At 38.3% G+C, this 21,494-nt stretch overlaps 2 protein-coding genes across 2 annotated transcripts; one reads left to right on the top strand and one right to left on the bottom strand.

Annotated features, from left to right (window-relative positions):
- Positions 1-584: 584 nt before the first annotated feature.
- On the top strand, positions 585-1,703 carry LOC141915432 (neuropeptide CCHamide-1 receptor-like). The gene has a single exon (XM_074806954.1). The coding sequence runs from the start codon at positions 585-587 to the stop codon at positions 1,701-1,703; it is 1,119 nt and encodes a 372-aa protein (XP_074663055.1).
- A 4,799-nt stretch (positions 1,704-6,502) lies between these two features.
- LOC141913002 (uncharacterized) lies at positions 6,503-17,881 on the bottom strand. Its single transcript, XM_074804445.1, has 6 exons — positions 17,772-17,881; positions 16,905-16,980; positions 16,315-16,391; positions 13,712-16,243; positions 6,970-7,021; positions 6,503-6,747 (listed from the first exon to the last, which is right to left on the bottom strand). Exons 4-6 carry the CDS (start codon positions 16,223-16,225, stop codon positions 6,740-6,742), a joined length of 2,574 nt encoding a protein of 857 aa, XP_074660546.1. The 5' UTR covers positions 16,226-16,243; positions 16,315-16,391; positions 16,905-16,980; positions 17,772-17,881; the 3' UTR covers positions 6,503-6,739.
- Positions 17,882-21,494: the final 3,613 nt, after the last annotated feature.

The raw sequence follows: 21,494 nt of genomic DNA on the forward strand, positions 1-21,494 counted from the left end.
AGCTCTATCGTAATAGCTCTAGCAGATATTGGCCAGAGGCCCACGATTTACCCTTCGATAATCAAATTAATGTCGCTATTATTCTGTTATATGTCCTTGCGGAAATTAAAAAAGCGTAAACATTGGGATGGAACTCGGTTCGCACGTAAATCGGTTCGTTAACCAAATACTGTCTCGTGAACATATTTCCATTTCGAATATATCGGACTCCCGGGTGCACATATTATAATTAATCCTTTTACACGTCCTGCGGTTCTGGTTCTTCTCATTTTGTCAGCACTTTTCCGATAACAGTACCAGCTACCATTACTTTTATCATCTCAAGTAACCGGGACTTAAAGCAAAATATATAAACGAGTGTAAATTCAACGACTTAATCAAATCTAAGATATGATCTATGTCATATTTGGAAAGATTGAACAACTGAAAAGACGTTGTTTTATGGTGGGAATATAAAAACGTCGTGTTTGAAATATCTTTTTTCGAATAAAAAATCTCCATACGACCGAATATTCAAAGTATGTTTGTTTTTTATATTTTACAGAATTTGAAACGTTGAAAGCCGTATAACTGAACGTGACAAGATGCTCGCCGACAACACAACTGGAATTTTAGAATCTAATACGACGAATTCCTCTTCAAATTCCAGCGTTGATATTTTCGAACTCAACGAAACACCAGAAGCTATCATAGCACCGATCGTATTCCTTATCATATTCGTTATAGGTGTCGCTGGAAATGGTACCTTAATTTTTACAGTAGTTCGTAATAAGTCAATGCGTAACGTGCCGAATATTTTCATACTGAGTCTTGCAGCTGGAGATCTCACTCTGATTCTAGTATCTGTACCCTGCACCTCTACTATCTATACATTTACGAACTGGCCGTACGGAGTGGTGATGTGCAAAATTAATGTTTTCCTCCAAACAATGTCGCTAGGCGTCTCTGTGTTTACGCTGGTGGCGCTCGCTGGTGACCGATTCACCGCCATCGTGAATCCCATGAGAAAGCACATGGGAAACCCAGTCGCCCGGACTGTTGTGATGGCTACCTCGATTTGGGTCGTATCATTCTTACTAGCTATTCCCGATGCGGTCTCCGCTCATATCTTTCCAGCACGTGACAAATATGGAGTAATACGATTATATCTATGTAATGATTTCAGGCAGGAATGGGGTTCATTGTACCCAAAAGCGCACTCCATCTTTCGTCTGCTGGTTTATTTCATCATACCTATTTTGGTAATTAGCGGGTTCTATGCTGCTATTGCTAATATATTGATGCGTAGTTCCTATCAGATACCTGGCGAAGTATCGAGTCAAGCAAATCACGGCAAACAGATCGAGGCGCGAAAGAAAGTCGCGAAAGTTGTCCTGAGCTTGGTTGTAATTTTTGTTATTTGTTGGTTGCCACGCCACATTTTCGTAATGTGGTTCCATTTCGACCCGGGAGATTATAGCGATTTCTGGCATGCCTTCAAAGTTTTCGGGTTTGTGATGAGTTACATAAACTCATGCGTCAACCCCATAACATTGTACTTTCTCAGTAAGCAATTCAGAAAGTATTACAATCGATACCTGTTCTGTTGTTGCGCAAAGAGGCGGTCTCCAGTTGAAGGATCAACTTCAATGTACAACTTCAACAGCACAGTTCGTCGTACCAGTACCACCATGACAATGTTACCCCATTCTCAATCTGTATAGACTTGTCCACGTAGGGAACTGCTCAAAGAGATTTTTGGTAACTGTTGCTTCGAACGATAACGGCAGTTAGGAGAGCTGCCTGATGGTATTCACAATACATTCATGATGTAAATTCATTCAGTGTTCATTCCTGTAAATAAACATGATTAATCAAAAGAGATCCATCCTATGTCACTAGAGGCGCATTCGTAATCATTACAGATAGCGTTGCAGTAAGTAGCGCTTTAGTATATAATATATGTTATTACCAAACTAATAAGGAACATTCTACGAAGGGAGGAAAAATAATGGAAATTAATGTTCATTAGTGTGTATATTCATTTACATAACTTCTGTACATCTATGATACATTTCCGCGTTTGGATATTTGATCATATTGAATTACACTCGAAAAGTGTGCGCACAATATCAGCACTGGAGAGTCGTCTGAACTGTACCTCCCAATGATATTGTATAATTCCGGGGCAGTTTCATTAGTTTTTTGTACCCCTGTTTATTGAAATAATAAATCGTTCTTGGATATGAATCATTATACAGACAACATGCTCAAAATGCGGGAGAGAAAATGCGTGACACTGCACTATTGCGTACATTAATCTTGTGGAGGATCAGCGCCGTATAATAATTGTATTCATGCTAATGGCTATATCATATATATTGAAAGTGAAATCAACCCTCAAATCAACATCAGATTAGTGTTCAGGCTTTGATAACTTCGTGCGTTTTTTATTCCTACACATGCTACATAAGTTTACACGTTGCATGAAAATGATCACGATTCAAAATATGCTGTGTGAAACGAAGATACTAAATCACGTCGTCTATTCTACGAAAAAGCATTCTCTGTTCCTCGGACTTAGAAAACTAATACACAAGCATTGTAATTCCGAAAGGTAAACTTCATTTTCAAAACTCAACTCCTGACGATGGCAGAATAAACGTCGAAATATTGAGTCTTAATAATGAAGTTAACTCGCGTATTACTTGAAAATTATCTGTAGAAATAATGGACTCTGAAAACTAGTCTTGGAAATCATCCCACGACATCTTTCTAACTTGGAATGAAGGAATATCCAATATTGTTTGACATCGTTGAGAACGTTTGACGATAATTATCTATAACCCTTATCAACAGTCTTTGAAAAGATTTTTGTACAGATGCTTCAGACATCAAATTTTAATATATACTGTTTATGACTTTGTGAAATTACCTGTTGTTCGATTCAGAATGCTAATATCAAACCCCTGTATGTTTATCTGAGGACTTTATGTTATAGATTATGGTATAATTGAAATCTGTTGAAAATGGTTGTCTAGTATTCAAACTTTCGTATGGAAAAAGTCCTAACTGTATCACTCGATTAGCATTGTACAATCCTTGTTAAATTTGTACGCATTAGATACATATAGATGTTGATTGCATAATCGCTGTTTCTATATTTACTGTTTTGAAACATTGATGAGTATTGTTGTCTTTTACTGTTGTGAAACGAAAATAAACTCTGTCTCAATCAGATATGGTTGGATCGCATTCATGATCTCCATATTACTGCTGTGTTTATACAGGAAAAGTCGTGCTTTAGAACTAAACATTTGTAGATGCACTTGAAATCTGGCGAAATTTTGCTGTTGGGGCAATTAGTTAATAGTTTTAGAATACAATTCCCAAACTGGTTTGATATGTGCTTCGATATTGACTCTTTTGAATGAAATGGCACTGCTTTGGGAAAAGATCTCATTCAAAAACAAAACAGAAAAAAGCTTATTGCTACTTAATGCACTTATATAAGCGCTGGTTCGAGTTGGAAAACATGTATCATATTTGGCGCAGTGAATATGAAGTCTTTGACGCCTAAGAATCCGAGTTAAACCCCGAAGTCTTATAAAATCCCCAGGTAAGAATAGATAACGATTTACGAATAACAGTGAACAAGATGGCCTGGCCGTACAGTCTTCTAAGCCGTTGGTCATTCCCGTTGAGATGCTAAACTGCCAGTGGTATTAATCTCTGCGCGGATAAAGGTGTTTCTTCCAACACACACCACATTGAGTACCACTCGTACCAGGAATGGTAAATCTTTTAGTAGTGCAGACACCTGAATTCACTGGATTCAAGATTATGTCCTTAAACGCAACCACAGCCGTGAAGAAATACATTTCTAAACCGATTCCAGCTTTTTGTTGCTGGATGCCAATTCGGAAATCTAATTCTATCTTAGTAACTAGTAGTAACAACGTATGCGACATAGTTGATGAGCAACTGTTCGGGATGTATGTAAAAACGTTATGGAACAGAAATTGCGAATTGATTCGTAAATTCGGATTATGGCCCTAAAGGCGGGGTGAGCATTTAATGAGACCATGACCCAATCAGAAACGTCAAGATTGCGCAGCGTGATGTATTTCGCCTTGTTCTCGATGTTATAACATTGCGGGGAACTATTTTAATGAGAGTCCACGCTTTGATGTGCGGTGGTGAGGAGATGTTGGTCCCAATAGAATGGAGATTTCACTTGGCGAATCATGAAAAATATATTTCCCAGTCTGCAACACAGCCGATTAACGTAGTTTGAATTTTCTGATTCTTTAATTTTTTATAAATTTCAAGCCACACAATACATGATAGTTACAGCTCTAGAAATCTGACTTATCTCCTCACTCGGAAAAAAGTTTGGTTCCATATTCAAAACCTTAACCGAGACGACATTTTTTCCATGCCCATTTAAAGCAGCAACATAACTTTTTATCCTCGCGATTTCTCTCAACATACCGAAAGAGCATTTTGTCACAGTGTTGATGGGCTGAATGTGAAATGTGCCTAACCATGAATAAGATAAAAAAAACCGCCTATTGAATGCTGCACATTAACTGATAACTGAATCCAGTCAGAGCTTCGGAGTTATTCTTGCTCTTTACGGATACATATTCTTGATGCGCTGAGTGGGAACACTAGTTAGGCGATTCGATCTCTGCATAGCTTGGTGGCATGGATAATAACACACTGTTTCAGAACGATGATGGAATTATTTGATGGTCTTTTTAAAAAGCGTCAATATAACCAATCCGTAAAATGGAAATATCTACCTGTGGCTGGGGAAATCACAGAATAGATTGATAAATATTTTCCCAAATAACTATTTGTTATTTGCTTTCGTCAAACGCGTGGACACCCATTTATTTACTATATTTTGGTTTCTAATTCGCACTTCGATTAAGCACCCATCTGGCTCAAATATCGTGGAGAACTTCATTACAGTAATTCCTAAAGCGAATATGCCAAAAAATCATTTTAATTTAGAAACGTTTTGAAATTGTTATTTGCAATATCCTGTGAATTTATTTTCATGTCTTGATTCTACAGTAAAGCCCCAAAAAGAATGGTTTAAGAAGTAAAATCTTCATTTTAAAGGATCATTCGTCTCAAAATGAACTGGATGTACTTAGGATTCATAATGAATGTATGGAGCCATTAAACAAGGTATTAGAGTTTATATTACCCCATTAAATCAATTTTAATCATAAACCCCAGTAGCTACGGTGCATCAGTACAAGGGTGACATAAATAACCGATATGACTGGGTTTCAAACGAAAGAAGATTAACTGTCACAGTTTTATCGCATATTTTCCTTGCATGACGCCGTTATAGCGTCTGACTCAGTAACTACACCAGGTAGTTTTGCTATATTATGTCATTCATGAGTATGAAAGACTATTTGCCGAACCATATCAAATACATTTGTGTAACGGTCCACGTGCATGTATGGATCGACGTATTAATTAAGGCACTAACTAAACTAGTTAACTAGTAGCACATTTTTCCTGCTCTGGAACTCACGCAAAGATGATTGACTCAACATAATGTAAATGTCATTGATGGTAATTTCCTGGTCGATTGAATGAATTAAATTTAGTGCGTAAAAGTGGTATTTTGGTAAAATAGATTTTTGCCGAGGGGTATAAACGAGGATTCACGTAAGATTTAATAATTAATGAACAAAAAACCTTCCCACTACAAGCCGCAAATATACGTCTAGTTGTCTGATGATGAATTCTCACAGATTTTCAAGTGATGTAAATGGTTGGACGCAAGTTTTCGCGAATATCTCGCAAGTCCTGACGAGATTTACGCTTCGAGACATCTTGAGAATGTCTGATGAATAATTGACTAAGTGTAATCATTGCGATGCGTCGATATTCTCTCCACGGTATAGAAGTTCTTTAATTCTCTAACTTATTCACCTCGAAATTAAAACCAATGCAATATGATTTGCAAAGTAATTTTCATCACGACACACGCTCTGTTTACCACCGAGGGCAGTCGGTTTTTCTCCATGGAAATCAAATGTTAATCATTTTGCTTTAAGAAATTTGAAAGTTTTAGAAAAAAAACGACATCGTTGTGGATTTTCGGAGTCATTGTGTAGAACATGTGTTTGGCATTTCTCCCGAGGCTGACAACTTCGATTTATCTTCTGTGTCGAGTTAATCGAAGCGCATTCGTCGAAAGCAATTGTTTTAGTCTGTACAATTAATCAAAGATAACACGATAACCAAGCGGATTAATTTAAATTACGACCGCCGTAAACAGTTGAGACACGTTGGAAGTATGCTGTGTATTCAAATTTGTTGGTAATGATCTATTGGTCCGGTGTGCTGGAAAGGCAACTCACGACAAAAACGGTCTTTTAAGCGGAAAAATTTAATGAACAACGTAACATACAAAAGATAAAACAATTAAACAATAGTTGATTTTCTATTATCGAACAATATGATTTGTGACGAGCTGCAACATCTCGTACTGAATAAGAAGTATACCGAATAACGACTTTGAGCATATACATGTATATTCATAAAGCACAACCTATTATTACTTATATATCAATCAAATACTATATCAATCGATGAGACGTGAAATATTTCTGACCGATAAAAACTCATTTAGCATCTTACAGTAGCTTTCAGGCAACAACGTGTGAAATAACGAGAGAAACAGAAATAGCCGGTTTCACAACAGATCAACGATAGCGTTCTTCCATCATGAATCTGAAAAACGAATGAGACTATTACACGGACTTTTTGGTCTTGGCGCTAGATTTTCAATTCATTATTTTAAAATGATTGAGTTGCCGGGGCGGGCGTAGGAAAACCCTGTTAATACTAACCATGGTTAGGCTAACCATGGACGTATAATCTAGTTTATACGTCCATCAGCTAACATGGTTTTCCTGCGCCTGGCCCTGATTGGTACGAGAACATTTCTCTTACCTTCATACAAGTTATGTATTGTCCGTCTGCGCCCATATCTATAATCACTACGCTGTAAAACATGAATGCGAAAATTGAATATAAAGCTCTGGTGAAAAATGAAAAATACGAGAATAACAACAACATGTTCATCGCCCTCAGGATATCACTACGGAATTCGGAACATTCGGAATATTTGACTACACATGGGAAGTGTGTCGTACGACCGTTTCTTTCACGATCATCGCAGGCTGACGTCGAGATTTTATCCATCTCGGAAAGGTAAAACATATGAAACTGCGCATTCATATCTATCGAAAGATATCCAAGATATATATACACACATCTACACGGACACATTTAGACAGACCTTTTACGTATATGCAAGTCTTTTGTGTTGTTTTAAATATACATTTCGTCCGATGTCGTAGTTTTGTTGTGCGGTGCCAAAGAAGACAAAGAAAATTAACTAAAGCAATAAGCACAGCTCGGGATTTATCTTGCGAGGAACATTGAAATGTATGTAGACGTTATCTTAACACACTTACGAAATGGAAGCTACAATAATGTTGTTTATTGATAAGATAAATACATCTTAACATCTTAGACATTTTAGTTCCGTTTAGATTCGGTACAATTTATGCATCACCTTAGCCTATTTCTTGACTAAATTGCAAAGTCTTTAAGATATTTTTTCATTTGAACATAACAGTCAAGAACAAATGCATTACGAAACCGAGGATCTCTACGATTCATCTATCATCATCTACGTACCCTTTCCTTTTCTCCGCGAAAATGACGTAAGATCTAAGAAAGCGGCGCAGAAACTAGATAGCTGGCTGGTTGGTACTGATAACTATACGGAATATGTCACGGTCCATCTCCATCAATCTTGCATTCTTCTTTAAACTTGTTTTTATTTTTTAACTCATGTTCGCGCGTTACAACAGGAGCTGGTTTGTTTGCTCATTTCAGTTATTTTCAATGCAACTATACTGACGAAATCAATGTAGTACATGTATTTTGATTGCACGAGCTTATATATTATATAGATCTGTCTATAACTGTAAATTATGGACGATGTTTATTCTATGTCCGCTCAATTCATTTCGAATACCAAATAAAATCAATATATCTTTGATGAATAACTTATCTCTCTAATCTATGTATTTAGATATATGACTAAATAAGTATGTTCATAGCAAGTTCAGAGTGTGTTTCTACTTCTACTTTCTGTTTCTTCTTGTAACAAAATGGTGACTTTTTTCCGAGATACGAGCAGTGGGTTTCCATACTAGACATGCAAAGGATGTTAAGTAAAGCTTACATAGATATGATGTGCATACATGCAACTGTAGAAGTTAGTTTGCGAAAAAAAGTAAAACTAAACTGAAGAGCAGCTATGGAGGTGGCACAGCACAACAATCTAACGTACCTTACTTAACAAAACAAAATAATATGTCCGCAATGTTCAGCTTCACAAGAGAATTCGACGAAAACTCGAATTTGTTATTTAGTTCATCAAATACAGGTTTATCATTTTAAGGAGGTTTATTTTGATACCAAGCTAAAGCGTAGAGGTCTGGAATATCAAACGGTAATATGCTTATCGGTAAAAGGTACACAAGGCGAAAATCGTTGAATGCGTTTGAAAAAAATCAATTTTTATTTCTCCGCAGAAATTAACATGAAAACTAATCTAAATATATACATGTGTAGAAAATCTGTATTCTATTCGAAATATTTGGATTATTTGTCGTCTAGTTTGAGCATGATTCTAATATGTTGGTTAGATTTTAAGTGTTTCTTGCATTGTTCTTCGTAGATCAAACTATCATGAACCTAAACAAAAGGGGTACCGATTATGTGCATACATAATATTTAAATGAAGCTATAAATTGATGATACAAACATAAAAATTCGGTAAAATATTTGATTACATGAATCAAGCATAGAAACTGAAATGGTCAAAATTGTATAAAGTTACAAAGATAAATGTTTGGCTACAAATTGAGGTAATATAAAGTAATAATTTAACAAATTATATGATATAGATGGATATACTAAAACGAATCGTAGATTAAGAAAGGGCTTCCTTTCACTATATTTCATCCGAATTAAAGAAAATAATCGAAATATTTCGGATTGGATGACTAGATTCAAATGATCAAATATTATTTCATGTATCATCTTGTGAGATCTTATGAAAGGAAGTCCCGAGGAATCCAAAAACTGAGTGCGTGTACATAGAATAGCGAAAACCGAAAAGGATATACCACGGAAGCGGTTATACTTATTGTGTCAGGGCATCCACTAATACTTTATGAGCTGACGCTTAATGAAAACAATGAACCTAAGGTAGCCAGCTACCTATTATATGTATTATTCACATTTAATCAATGAAGGCGCGTTCAGGCAAACTGTAGGATCTTGGAAGCGGGGGCCGAGGGGGAGGCACATCACTATCGTCAGATCCTATTGAACCTACTGAAGATGCTGGCTCTAAGGGTGCTGCTAGCGGTGCTGCCATTTCGGCAGACAATGCCGAAGAAGATTTCGTAAATCGTTTGAATTGAAACAATGGCTTTGATATCTTCTTATACTTTGGTGGTTCTATTGCATTGAATTGCATCGGTGCTGAGGAGGGCAGAGACTTGCTGTAATGATCTTTAAAATGTTTCATCTTCCGTTTATTATCTTTCATTTGCTCCTTTTCAAGCTCTTTTCGTAACTTCTTTTCTTTTTTCTGACGCTTCTTTAATTCCTTTTCATTCGGCTCCGATTCAACAGAGCTCCAAGATTTTACACTCACCGGCGTCGAGGGAGAATTTCCACATGGATCCATGAACGATGTGGATGATTCAGAGCTTAAACTTAACAGCGATGAGATATCAGGACGTTTCCTTCTTGCTAGATCCTTTGTTTGCTTCTTGGAAGGGTCTGCCTCAGCGGCACTTTCCTTCTTCGATTTTCCAAGCCGACTTAGATAGCATTGAAGTCGTTTACCAACAGTCCTTGGGGGAGGTTTAGGTGGTTCAGCACATATATCAATACTTGCTTCCCGAATGGGATCGAGACAATACAGATCAGAACTATACATCTCGGTACCAACGGAAACAGCCTTGTCAGCTGTTTCAATTGTCCTTTTAATCGACCCGGTATCATCTCGGGAGTGGTATGCACTCCCAAGTGATGGCTTCGGCCCAAAGCCAATGACAATACCATAACCATGGCGTGCAGGAGCCCCATATCCAATTGATCCAATGGAACCTTTCCTCAACGATTTTGATGATACGAGTGACATCGGCATGTTTACCATATTTATATCCGTCAGTGATGAACTATTCGATGTTTCTGGTTTTGAAGGCAATGAATAACGCCTACAAGGCGAAGCTAATAATATTTTGCGAGTGTCCGCACCAACATTCACACTTGTAAAAGCATTCAAATCTTCAGTTCCAACATGTTTATCCAATTTTACGATATTTTCAGTGACGAGTTTATAACTTTGATTCGAATGCGATCCATTTTTGGTCGTATTACATACTTCGTATACAGGATCACGACCATTCGAAATCAGTTTAACACCATCACGCTGTATATTCTCAGAATTTAGTGATTGTCCTTTCTGTGTCCAATCATCCACCATTATCGGTGTCTCCTGCACAGATGCATCTGACATATCAGGTCTTATTTCAATGCTGATATCCTCCGTAGCTGGTTTTTCGGATCGTTTACGCAGTTTGGTCATGGTTCCAACCTCCCTTATTCCATGACATCCAGTGGAAGTTGCAGCATCACAGATGTCAGGTTGGTCGGTTAGTGTTTCTTTGGTAGAAGTACGCGGTCTAACGTAAACCCCAAAGTTCTTTTGAATAATGTGCTCCGTCATCATTGAATTATCTACACTAAAAACCGAGCGACTGTCGTCTCCTGATCTACGATCAATCTTTTCAACGTAGTCGGTGTTTAGTTCGACATCTTGCAGTTCGACTGTTCTAGCATCACAACCAGCATCACTGGTATCGTGGACTAGTGCATCGCACGCTTTGTCACTGGCAGTGCTAACCGAACCACTACATTCGACGGATTTCATCAGACCTAATGCGTATTGGTCGACAAACGTAATTTCATCCTGACACACAGGGAATACGCCAACTGCAACATTCACATAACTTTTCATATCGGATTGCGTTTCAGCATCACTTGTCAAAGCCATGAAACAATCGTCTCCTATTTCGGCATCAACCATATTTACAGGTTCACTATTAGAAGCCTCGTCTTTCATCTCACGAACTTCTGCAGATCCCTCACCACAAGAACTATCGCACATCTGTACTATAGATCCCTCACCACAAGAACTATCACACATCTGTACTATAGATCCCTCACCACAAGAACTATCACACATCTGTACTACCGATCCCTCACCACAAGAACTATCGCACATCTGTACTATAGATCCCTCACCACAAGAACTATCACACATCTGTACTACCGATCCCTCACCACAAGAACTATCACACATCTGTACGATAGATCCATCACCACAAGAACTATCACACATCTGTTCTATAGATCCCTCACCACAAGAACTATCACACATCTGTACTATAGATCCCTCACCACAAGAACTATCACACATCAGTACTACTGATCCCTCACCACAAGAACTATCGCACATCTGTACTACCGATCCTTCACCACAAGAACTATCGCACATCTGTACTATAGATCCCTCACCACAAGAACTATCACACATCTGTACGATAGATCCCTCACCACAAGAACTATCACACATCTGTACTATAGATCCCTCACCACAAGAACTATCACACATCTGTACGATAGATCCCTCACCACAAGAACTATCACACATCTGTACGATAGATCCCTCACCACAAGAACTATCACACATCTGTACGATAGATCCCTCACCACAAGAATTATCACACATCTGTACGATAGATCCCTCACCACAAGAACTATCACACATCTGTACTACCGATCCCTCACCACAAGAACTATCACACATCTGTACTATAGATCCCTCACCACAAGAACTATCGCACATCTGTACTATAGATCCCTCACCACAAGAACTATCACACATCTGTACTATAGATCCCTCACCACAAGAACTATCACACATCTGTACGATAGATCCCTCACCACAAGAACTATCACACATCTGTACGATAGATCCCTCACCACAAGAACTATCACACATCTGAACGATAGATCCCTCACCACAAGAATTATCACACATCTGTACGATAGATCCCTCACCACAAGAACTATCACACATCTGTACTACCGATCCCTCACCACAAGAACTATCACACATCTGTACTATAGATCCCTCACCACAAGAACTATCGCACATCTGTACGATAGATCCCTCACCACAAGAACTATCGCACATCTGTACTACCGATCCTTCACCACAAGAACTATCACACACCTGTACTACCGATCCCTCACCACAAGAACTATCACACATCTGTACTACCGATCCCTCACCACAAGAACTATCACACAGCTGTACTACCGATCCCTCACCACAAGAACTATCACACATCTGTACTATAGATCCTTCACCACAAGAACTATCGCACATCTGTACTACCGATCCCTCACCACAAGAACTATCACACATCTGTACTATAGATCCTTCACCACAAGAACTATCACACACCTGTACTACCGATCCTTCACCACAAGAACTATCGCACATCTGTACTACCGATCCCTCACCACCACAAGAACTATCACACATCTGTTCTATAGATCCCTTACCACATGATGGATTTTCCGAAGAGAAGCACATAGCCATTGATTCCTCTTCGTCAGAACTATCGATTCTATTTGAATCTCCCATATCGGCATCTGCTAGAATCAATCTTTCACCCTGTTTACCCAATGAACACGCATTACTACGCAGGTTGTCTATTTCAGAATGTTCATTGTTTTCACTTTTTCCATCAACGATATTTGTCGTATCCTTCATTTTAGCCACTGCCTCAGTTTCTACATCAGATACATCGTCACTTATAATCTCCCCTCCACATTCCAGACAGCATGTGCTTATCTGAGGTATTGGGCAATTGCATTTATTAGTACTATCTATCTGTACAGGAGGGCCCAAACATTGAATCCCTATATCCTGGGTTAATATCGGGATACGTGATATGTTCAAATCCCTCATATCACACGAAAATGTAGCTTGAGATTCATTGTCAGAATCTTCGCAGAACTCTTTATCTTCACCGCCTCCAAGATGTCCTTCATCTGTGTCACTACTAAAAGATTCGGTACCAGATTCATCATCATCATCTAAGTCTCTCACAGATGATGCATCGGAACTTTCCGAATAACTATAGTAGCTAACTCTTTTCAAGTAAGGTGATCTTAAGTAAGGGAATTCTTTAACTACTTCTGAAACAGTATTACATATATCTTCCCCAGAGCCCTTTAAGGTTTCTATGCCTTCACACGTAGTTTTTGTTTCATTTTCAAAATGTTGGTTGTCGGTATCGTCTTTTGTAGAAGTACTTAAAATCTCTTCAATTTCAATGGTGAAAGAGATTTCATTTTCCTCCTTAGTAACACTTTCATTATAGATTACGCTTTTATCGCTGTCACTGGGGTAACTATCACTACATGTATCATCATTATCTGAACTAGTTTTTACATCATTTAGTGAAAATGTATTCGCTTCCGTGGATTTACTCAAAGAACACCAATCATTATCTATACCTACCGTGTAATCCCTTGAAGATTTTCGAATTTCATTTTGACTCTTGCGACGCCTGCTACTAGAGTGGAAAGTCTTTATATCTGGATCATCTAATGAATAAGCGCGGGATTTCCGTTTTCGTATTTCGTTGAAGACATTTTCTTCATCTGAACTTTCAATGATATGTTCATCGAATTCAATCTTAGTATTCGTCCCTTTGTTTCTGAATCTAACAAAGTGCTCCGTACTTGTACCGACATTCTCATATTCGTTGTTCGTACACGTTCCTGTTGACATACACGAATTCAAGTCACTGGTACTAGTCGTTGTGCTGTATGTATCAATGCGTTCGACACTCGTTCCCAGTTCCCTTGTCGCTGCACACACGAGGACACTCTGATCCAATGTTGTTAGTGGAACTGTTTCAGAACTCGAATCAGCGCGTTCTACGATCAGTGTCATAGTTTGCTTATTCATTACTTCCTTATGAAACATTCTTGTACCGACATCTTTAACGCGCATATCAGCGAATTCCATTTCGTTTCCACCGGCCCATTCTATAATTTCCGGAACCATTGTACTCTTCGTGGCTTTGGCTCCGTGTTGTTTAATCACAGTTTCACGAGTCTGAGCATAAGCGCTCAATGATTCTAGGATAAAGTTCATCATTGGTGTTTTTCCCCGTAAAAATTTTCCCGGTTCCAGGTCGAGCTCTTCGATTGTTTCCGGTTTATTCTGATGCACATTCACAGCATTTTCAATGGGAACATATTGCTGGGGCCCCATACTGGAAAGTAGACCTTTGTAATAGTTCAACAACTCCAGTTCTAATTCATGAGTCGAAGTCTCATCTTCATCGGTGAACGTAAGAAAATCAGAACCCGATGACGTGGTTGTCATGTCTGGTGAGACGGTATTGCATCCGCTCTCGACAGAATACACTAACTCTGTATTCGATTCTCGATCTCGCGTTTCGAACTTCGTTGTCGTGTGTTTATGATGCACCACTTTGTCCTCGGTCAGCGTTTGTTTGTCGAAGTAAAGCCGATTTTCCGTATTGGTTTGTTTATTGTGTGGGATTGGTTCCATAGTGTTTGTAAACTTATCACTTGGCGTTGGTTTTTCCGTTTGAGTGCGGGTATGTACTCGTATCCTTTCCTCGGTATTCGTCTGCCTATTTCTCTGTGATGTTAGAACCGGGTCTGTTTCACACGATACTTCCTTGGATTCATTTACTGTGATGGTTTCTTTATCGAATCCTATAGCTGGAATGCACGCCTGGATACAGTTATCGGTCCAAGATGATTTCATATTGCTGTCCATTGTGGTATATTCCTCGCGAATCTTACACATATCTGTTTGGGTTGCTGCAATACAGTTAGGTGATGCTTCCATTTCCGGAGAACTCGGCGACCGAAAACGACTGCTACCAAATCTTGGATGACTTGGTTTCGACCCACGATGCTCTTGCTTGCCGGAGTCCAGATATCCGAGGCACACTGAACCTTTGACGAACTTGATATCTGGACTATTTTTTGTCTCTTTAATATCTGGAACTTTAATTTGAAGCAAAGACTCCATTCTTTCCCTAATATTCCGTTTTATTAGGAGTAAATCAATTCCTTTGTTTTTCAACATCATCTCGGTCAAACTACATGTATGTTGAAGAGTTTGTAGTAATTGCTCCAGTTCATCTTTTCTCTCAACACCATTCACAACATCCTTCCCGAAATGATCTTTCAGCTCTTTCACAATTTGCGTTTGCTTAGCTTTTATCGAATCAATCACCTGGGACGTAACGTCGTTTATTTGCTCTTCGATTTGTTTAATATCCGTAGCATGTTTTTCAATACACACCAATTGGTTTTTAACGTGGTCCATACGCGAACGACACGATGTGACCATTTCATTCAGAGAATCTGTATATTCGGTTATTCCTTCTTTTAACGAACAAACCTCGTGATTTCGGTGTTCTTGAAATGTGCAGACCACGCACACACACGATTCGCACGGTTTACAGTAGAATCTGATTGCTTCTTCTTCGTGAACTTTACACACTATGTCCTTCTGTGATTCAAGGTCGAAAACGTTGTGAGACTTTGTTACCTTGGTCACTTTGTGAACCTCCGTGCAATCCTTACACATAGTTTTTGCGCATTCAATACATTTAGAACAGGCCGGCTTTGATGTTTCCAAAAACCTTATACAAATTTGACAAATATCTTTCTCCTTCTTCGCTGGTTTGCTTTTGTTCACAACCTCAGTTAGATTTGACACGAGGAAATTGTCGGGTAGATTCTTTATTCCTCCAGAAGGGATGTCCGTTCGTTTTCGGCAGATCGGGCAAGATATACTTCGAGAAAAAATAACATAACGATAAGTGGTTCTTTCCATTTCAGAATCGTTGTGTTTCTCCAAGCACGCTGAACAAAACGTATGTAAGCATGCTAATGTTTTTGGTCGCTTGTACGTCTCGAAACATATTTTACACACGAGAAACTGGTCACTTATCTCCTGCATAAATTCCTGTTCTGCCATCTTGAATTATGTTACGTTCTGAAATAGACAGCAACCAATATGATACCATGCAGTAAGAATGAACTATGTTCACGGTAGAATGAACCTACCCTTGCAGATGGTTTAGATCGCTTATCGGTTGGTGTGTATTGTATATCGGTTAGCTACTAGCCTCATCCGTTGTTACCTAGAATAATAATTGACGAAATAATCTGAAATAAAAATGATGATTTATCCCGTATAACACTTCATCTTATATGAATGATGTTTTATACCGTTCAGGTAAAGGTTATCGGTGTATCACACAGGTGTTTTTCCGACGTCTATATGTATAACATATTTAGTAAGCAGTAGTTGTACTGTCTTCTCCCACCTGCATAAACTCTAATTTCTATTGCTCAATGGAACGAAAAGTAAGAATCTTGCATGAAGTTTAAGAGAAATGTATGAAAGAACTTCGCTAATGGTTTTTCTCGAGAAGCGCAAATTCTTAGGATGCATTCACTATTCGAAGAACGCAATAAAACTAACTTCGGTCCGTTTTGTTATATTGTTAACTAGCAAACATCAATTCTGTTCACTGTTCGTGTCTGTTAGAGAAGTAAATGAACTGAAATATTCCCTCTGCATGATAGAAACTACGTAGAGAGGAATTTCGCGTAAACAAACCTATTCCTAATAATGCTCGAAATATCTTTACCTGCTTATTATTTCCGTAGGTGAATATATGCCGGGTTGGGATAAAATCGTACACGAAACCAAAAAGAAAACGCCATCTGAAATACAGGGAATAACGACGTATTACTAACATAATCATTAGAAAACTTGATCGGGAGAAAATACCAGGCAGAATTTTCCGTCGATACGCCTACAGACTTATGTAATCTCTATGTTGCTATCAAGAATGCCAGGGGTCCTACACTAACCCACGATAAACATTTCCTGGATTCTTGTAAACCACAGGTGATAAAAAAGCGACCTATTGTCAGAGAGATCTTTCATAACAAAGGTTGCCATTCGTGATTCGATCATTTTGTTTTCGCCGTTATTTTGTCAAATTGATATTACTGATCTGTGGGATAGCCCTGATTATACAAAATCAAAAAGCCTTAAAGAAGATGGCGAATTTCGACTTGCAAATTTCGAAATGCGACTTGCAGATTTGTTGAAAGCTTTCCAAAAGATAACACGTACGCCTACTATACTTCAAAAGTCGACGTTTAAATATTTAGTCTAACTCGCAGAGTTCTAAGAAAACACCAGAACGCTGGAAGCTATCCGAGTCCTTATTACCTACCAACTGTGAAAATACTACCGAATTCAGGTTGAGAAAATCATGTTTGGAATTATCGAGAGATAATTCATTTGCTACATTCGAGTACCAATTCCTCGATAGGTTTTAGTTCATCTTAAAGATTGCAATTTCATCGAAGTAAAGTAAAACACTCATAATTCAATGAAGAAAAGGGACCAAACACCTAAATATCTGGCTCCGGTCAAGAAAAGCTATTAAAACTGAATATCACCTGATTTGAATGAGGTCTAAAAGAAATACATGTACACCTACCGACATTACGACGTTTTCCATCATGCAGATTATTCCAAAGCATTCAGCACAGCCATCCCTTCTTGCACTACCAAAGCGTTCGGCTGTTTGTAGTTATTTTCGTCACGTGGCATGCGCTTATTCTTATACCTGCGTATTTGTCGGTGAGAAAGAATTAAGTTTTCCACTTCCCAACCGATGCCGGGGATGCAGCTATTATTGGTACGCATTTCATAAATGTATACCTGTATGTTGGTGAAAACACCACACTCGATCGTGGTTGGAAAATAAACCATTTTGGCCTGTTTATGAACTTGTTAACAACAATACATACCTAATTAGTAAGGCATGATTCACAAGGCTGATTCCTGATGATGCCTGAAAAAGACGATAAGGATGGCCAAGGTGCTACAGCGTTATAATAGGGCCAACTGTAATTATGGTAGACCTACCATGATATCAGTTTAAGATTATTTTGAATTATTACATCAAATCATTATCAAGATTTTTGAAAATAGATTCGATTATGAAATGGTAACCGTGGGAAATATCATGACTATTCAGACGCTGAACACGTTGTTATATAAAAGACGGATAACCTAGGTGCCGAACTTGTGAAAGACCCGTTAGATGATTTATGAAGCTTATAGAATGCGTTATTGATAAGCCTTACCTGAAGAGAATATATTCAATGTAATTATCGACCTGTCTATTCGGTGATAAGTGAAATACATCATTCACACGAAATTCCATCATTGCACTAAGACGAGGTCTCGACGACATGGGTTTATTTGGAGTAACATACGTATTTGTGACCCTCTTAACAGGTACAGTTTCCAGCTCAGGGTGCACTCGAGAGGTATGTGCCTATCACTGCAGGATAATCAACGCAAATTGTTTTGGAATGATTGTAAATGCCGAGTCTGATGGTTTATGTTGTCGTCGCGTAACTTCTGAGTCGTCAGTAATCAATGGTGAATATACTTGAAAACATTATGATATATAAAATTATTATCATATCTATATGTCGTTACTAAAAAAGTACAATACAAAATACAGTCATCACTATTACATTTAAGAAAAGTTAAAGAAAGTACTTCTGTATTGTAAAGGGTGGAAAGAAAAGGACTAAAAAGGACCCCAAATGCGGGTATGATTTTGATAAAAAGGCCCGGGCGGAATTAGAATTGGACGAGTTGGGTTGGGCGACTGAAGATCTGTCGGAAGGTATCTTAAGTCATCTTGACCAAACCTAACTTCAAAATTCATTCATAATCGGTTTTGTGAAATACGGTGGTGATTCGGTAAAGAATAGATCAGTGCCGAGAGAATTGATTCATTTTTATCACAGAAACGGAAGATTTCGAAACAGGAATTGGTTTCTGGAAACCAAGTGAAAATCTTGGGAAGTGGACTCGATATAAGGGGATTACCCCGTCGCCCAATACGGGACCAGATGGTGATCATACATCTGGTACAGGTAGGAACTCTCCCGTCCCCCAAAGAGATTCTATTTGTATATTGATGCTGAGAATTCCAGATAGACTTTCTATCGCATAGGTTACTATATGTATCTGGAAGCATCCACCTCAATGAATAACGTTGCGACTTTGTGGAGAAAGATAACCACGGCGACATCAAGCAATTGTACAATGCAGTTCTCGTATCACATGTATGGAAGTACAATCGGATCGCTTAGCGTCAAAATTCAATCGACAGAAGTTTGGAGTCGTTATGGAGATCAAGGAAATCAATGGTATTCTGACAGCTTGGCATTAGCTAGTGGTGTCACTGACATGGAAGTAAGGAAAATTTCAGTAAATGCATAACATTTCAAAGCGTTCTCTTGGTTTGCGGTTGTTTATCATTGTACATTCCTCCTTGGTTTTTATATGAAACTCTTATATTGTAGATCAGATTTGTTGGCTACAAGGGCTCAAGTTTTACGGGTGATATTGCTCTTGATGATATCATATTCACGAATTGTTAATGTGATTTGACAGCATTTGAAGTTTGCCTCTGCCTGAGTTCTGAGAACTCACAGCTGTCTTGGATTTTTCGTTGTTCGATGAACTTCTTCACGTGTTTTCTACTCCTGTATCCCACCCAACAGATATAAACATAACACAATAAATGGTTTCTCAATTTTGAGATGATATTTTGATGTTAGAGCATTTTGTTTAAATAAGAGGTCATATGCATAGTATGCGTGGTCATATGCGTAGTATGCGTCATCCAATTTTACGAGGTCCAAATGTTCAGCAAGAATGTTTCTAATATAGTTTGAACATTTTGAAGATACATGTATTATCATTATACTTATTAATGTTTGTATCTGGAACTTCCTGTATTTCTTATCCACGTGCTAACGATGCTGGTGGCACATAGTTCGCAGTTGTTTTCGAAAGCGACGCCGCGAAGCGCAATATATAAAGAAATTATTTGATGCTACAATCATCCTGAGTAATTTCTGAAAAGCATTCAAATATAGGGACGTGGAACCTAGACCAATAATACCGTTGCTACTATTAACTAGATTGCTTATGGCTGCTTTCAGTTGAAACGATTTTTTCAATAGAAAGAAACACGAAATGATAACTAATGTCAACGTTAAACTGCGGTCATGTTCGTTGGTATGATTTGAAGACATTGTTTTTCTAGCTGCATTAGCAGATTTCAAAGTTAAAATCAATCGCATTGTGGTCATAAATACTATTACAGTGGGAATGAATACAAATGTTGGCGCGCGAGCAAATGTCTCGTAGTATCGTATATAAATGTTTCTTCCAAATGATGTATATTTTTGTGTCCATCGCTCGTAGCCAGTGCATGGATTGCGCGAACGGCGAGTCGTATAAAAGAAGAAATTCTTTACACCGTCACTGGCAGATATCAAAACGAGTAAGGTGAAGAATATGTAACTTTTCTTAATTGTGATAACTTTTCTTGCCTTTAGAGGCCAACACACGGCGATATATCTGTCTGCAGCGATCAGGAATGTTACGAGATCACCAATATGTGCAAATATAAGTTGAAAGTTTTGTGTATAAGAAAACAGTCGTTTCATAGTATGATTTATTTCGGAGGTCATGTCCAACAGCAAAGTGCGACTGTAGAGCTGATAATGAAAATCAAATGTCACATACATTAAACAAACAAGCAGATCAGCAATGGCCAAACATTTCAAATAAAATATGCTTGTGTTACTGGATCGTTCTTTAAACAGAATAATGAAAGACAAAATGTTTGCGCAGACACCGAAGATCGCAATACTGAAAATTGTATAATTCATAACTTGTAGAAACATGTTCACATGTAGTGGTTTGTAATCGGCATGATGAATATAATTACACCGAGGATGGGGTTTAAACCCTCCTTCGGTCGTTGAACTGACAATTACATCTGATATATTGAAAAGCTGTCTCATGATAATACTCTCACTACAACTCGATAACTGAGAAGATTGCTGGAACAGAGCTTCGCACCCAACACTTTACTAGACGATTAACGGCACGCCGATCAGCCCCAGACTGCCGGCGGCATCAATCGATACGTATGAAGATTATTCATGTATTGATCGAAGATATTCGTAATTTGCGACTCAGTTAGAGGCTACTTTGTAGCCTTTGATTTGTCGCCTCGAATAACATGTAAGCTTGTTGTTTTTTGGAATAAACCATCGCTTAACCAAGCCGGACAATACCCTTGAAAATCCTGGCGTAAGGGCAAGACGAAATGGCGAAC

This window comes from Tubulanus polymorphus, chromosome 1, assembly GCF_964204645.1.
Source record: "Tubulanus polymorphus chromosome 1, tnTubPoly1.2, whole genome shotgun sequence".
NCBI lineage: Eukaryota > Metazoa > Nemertea > Palaeonemertea > Tubulaniformes > Tubulanidae > Tubulanus > Tubulanus polymorphus.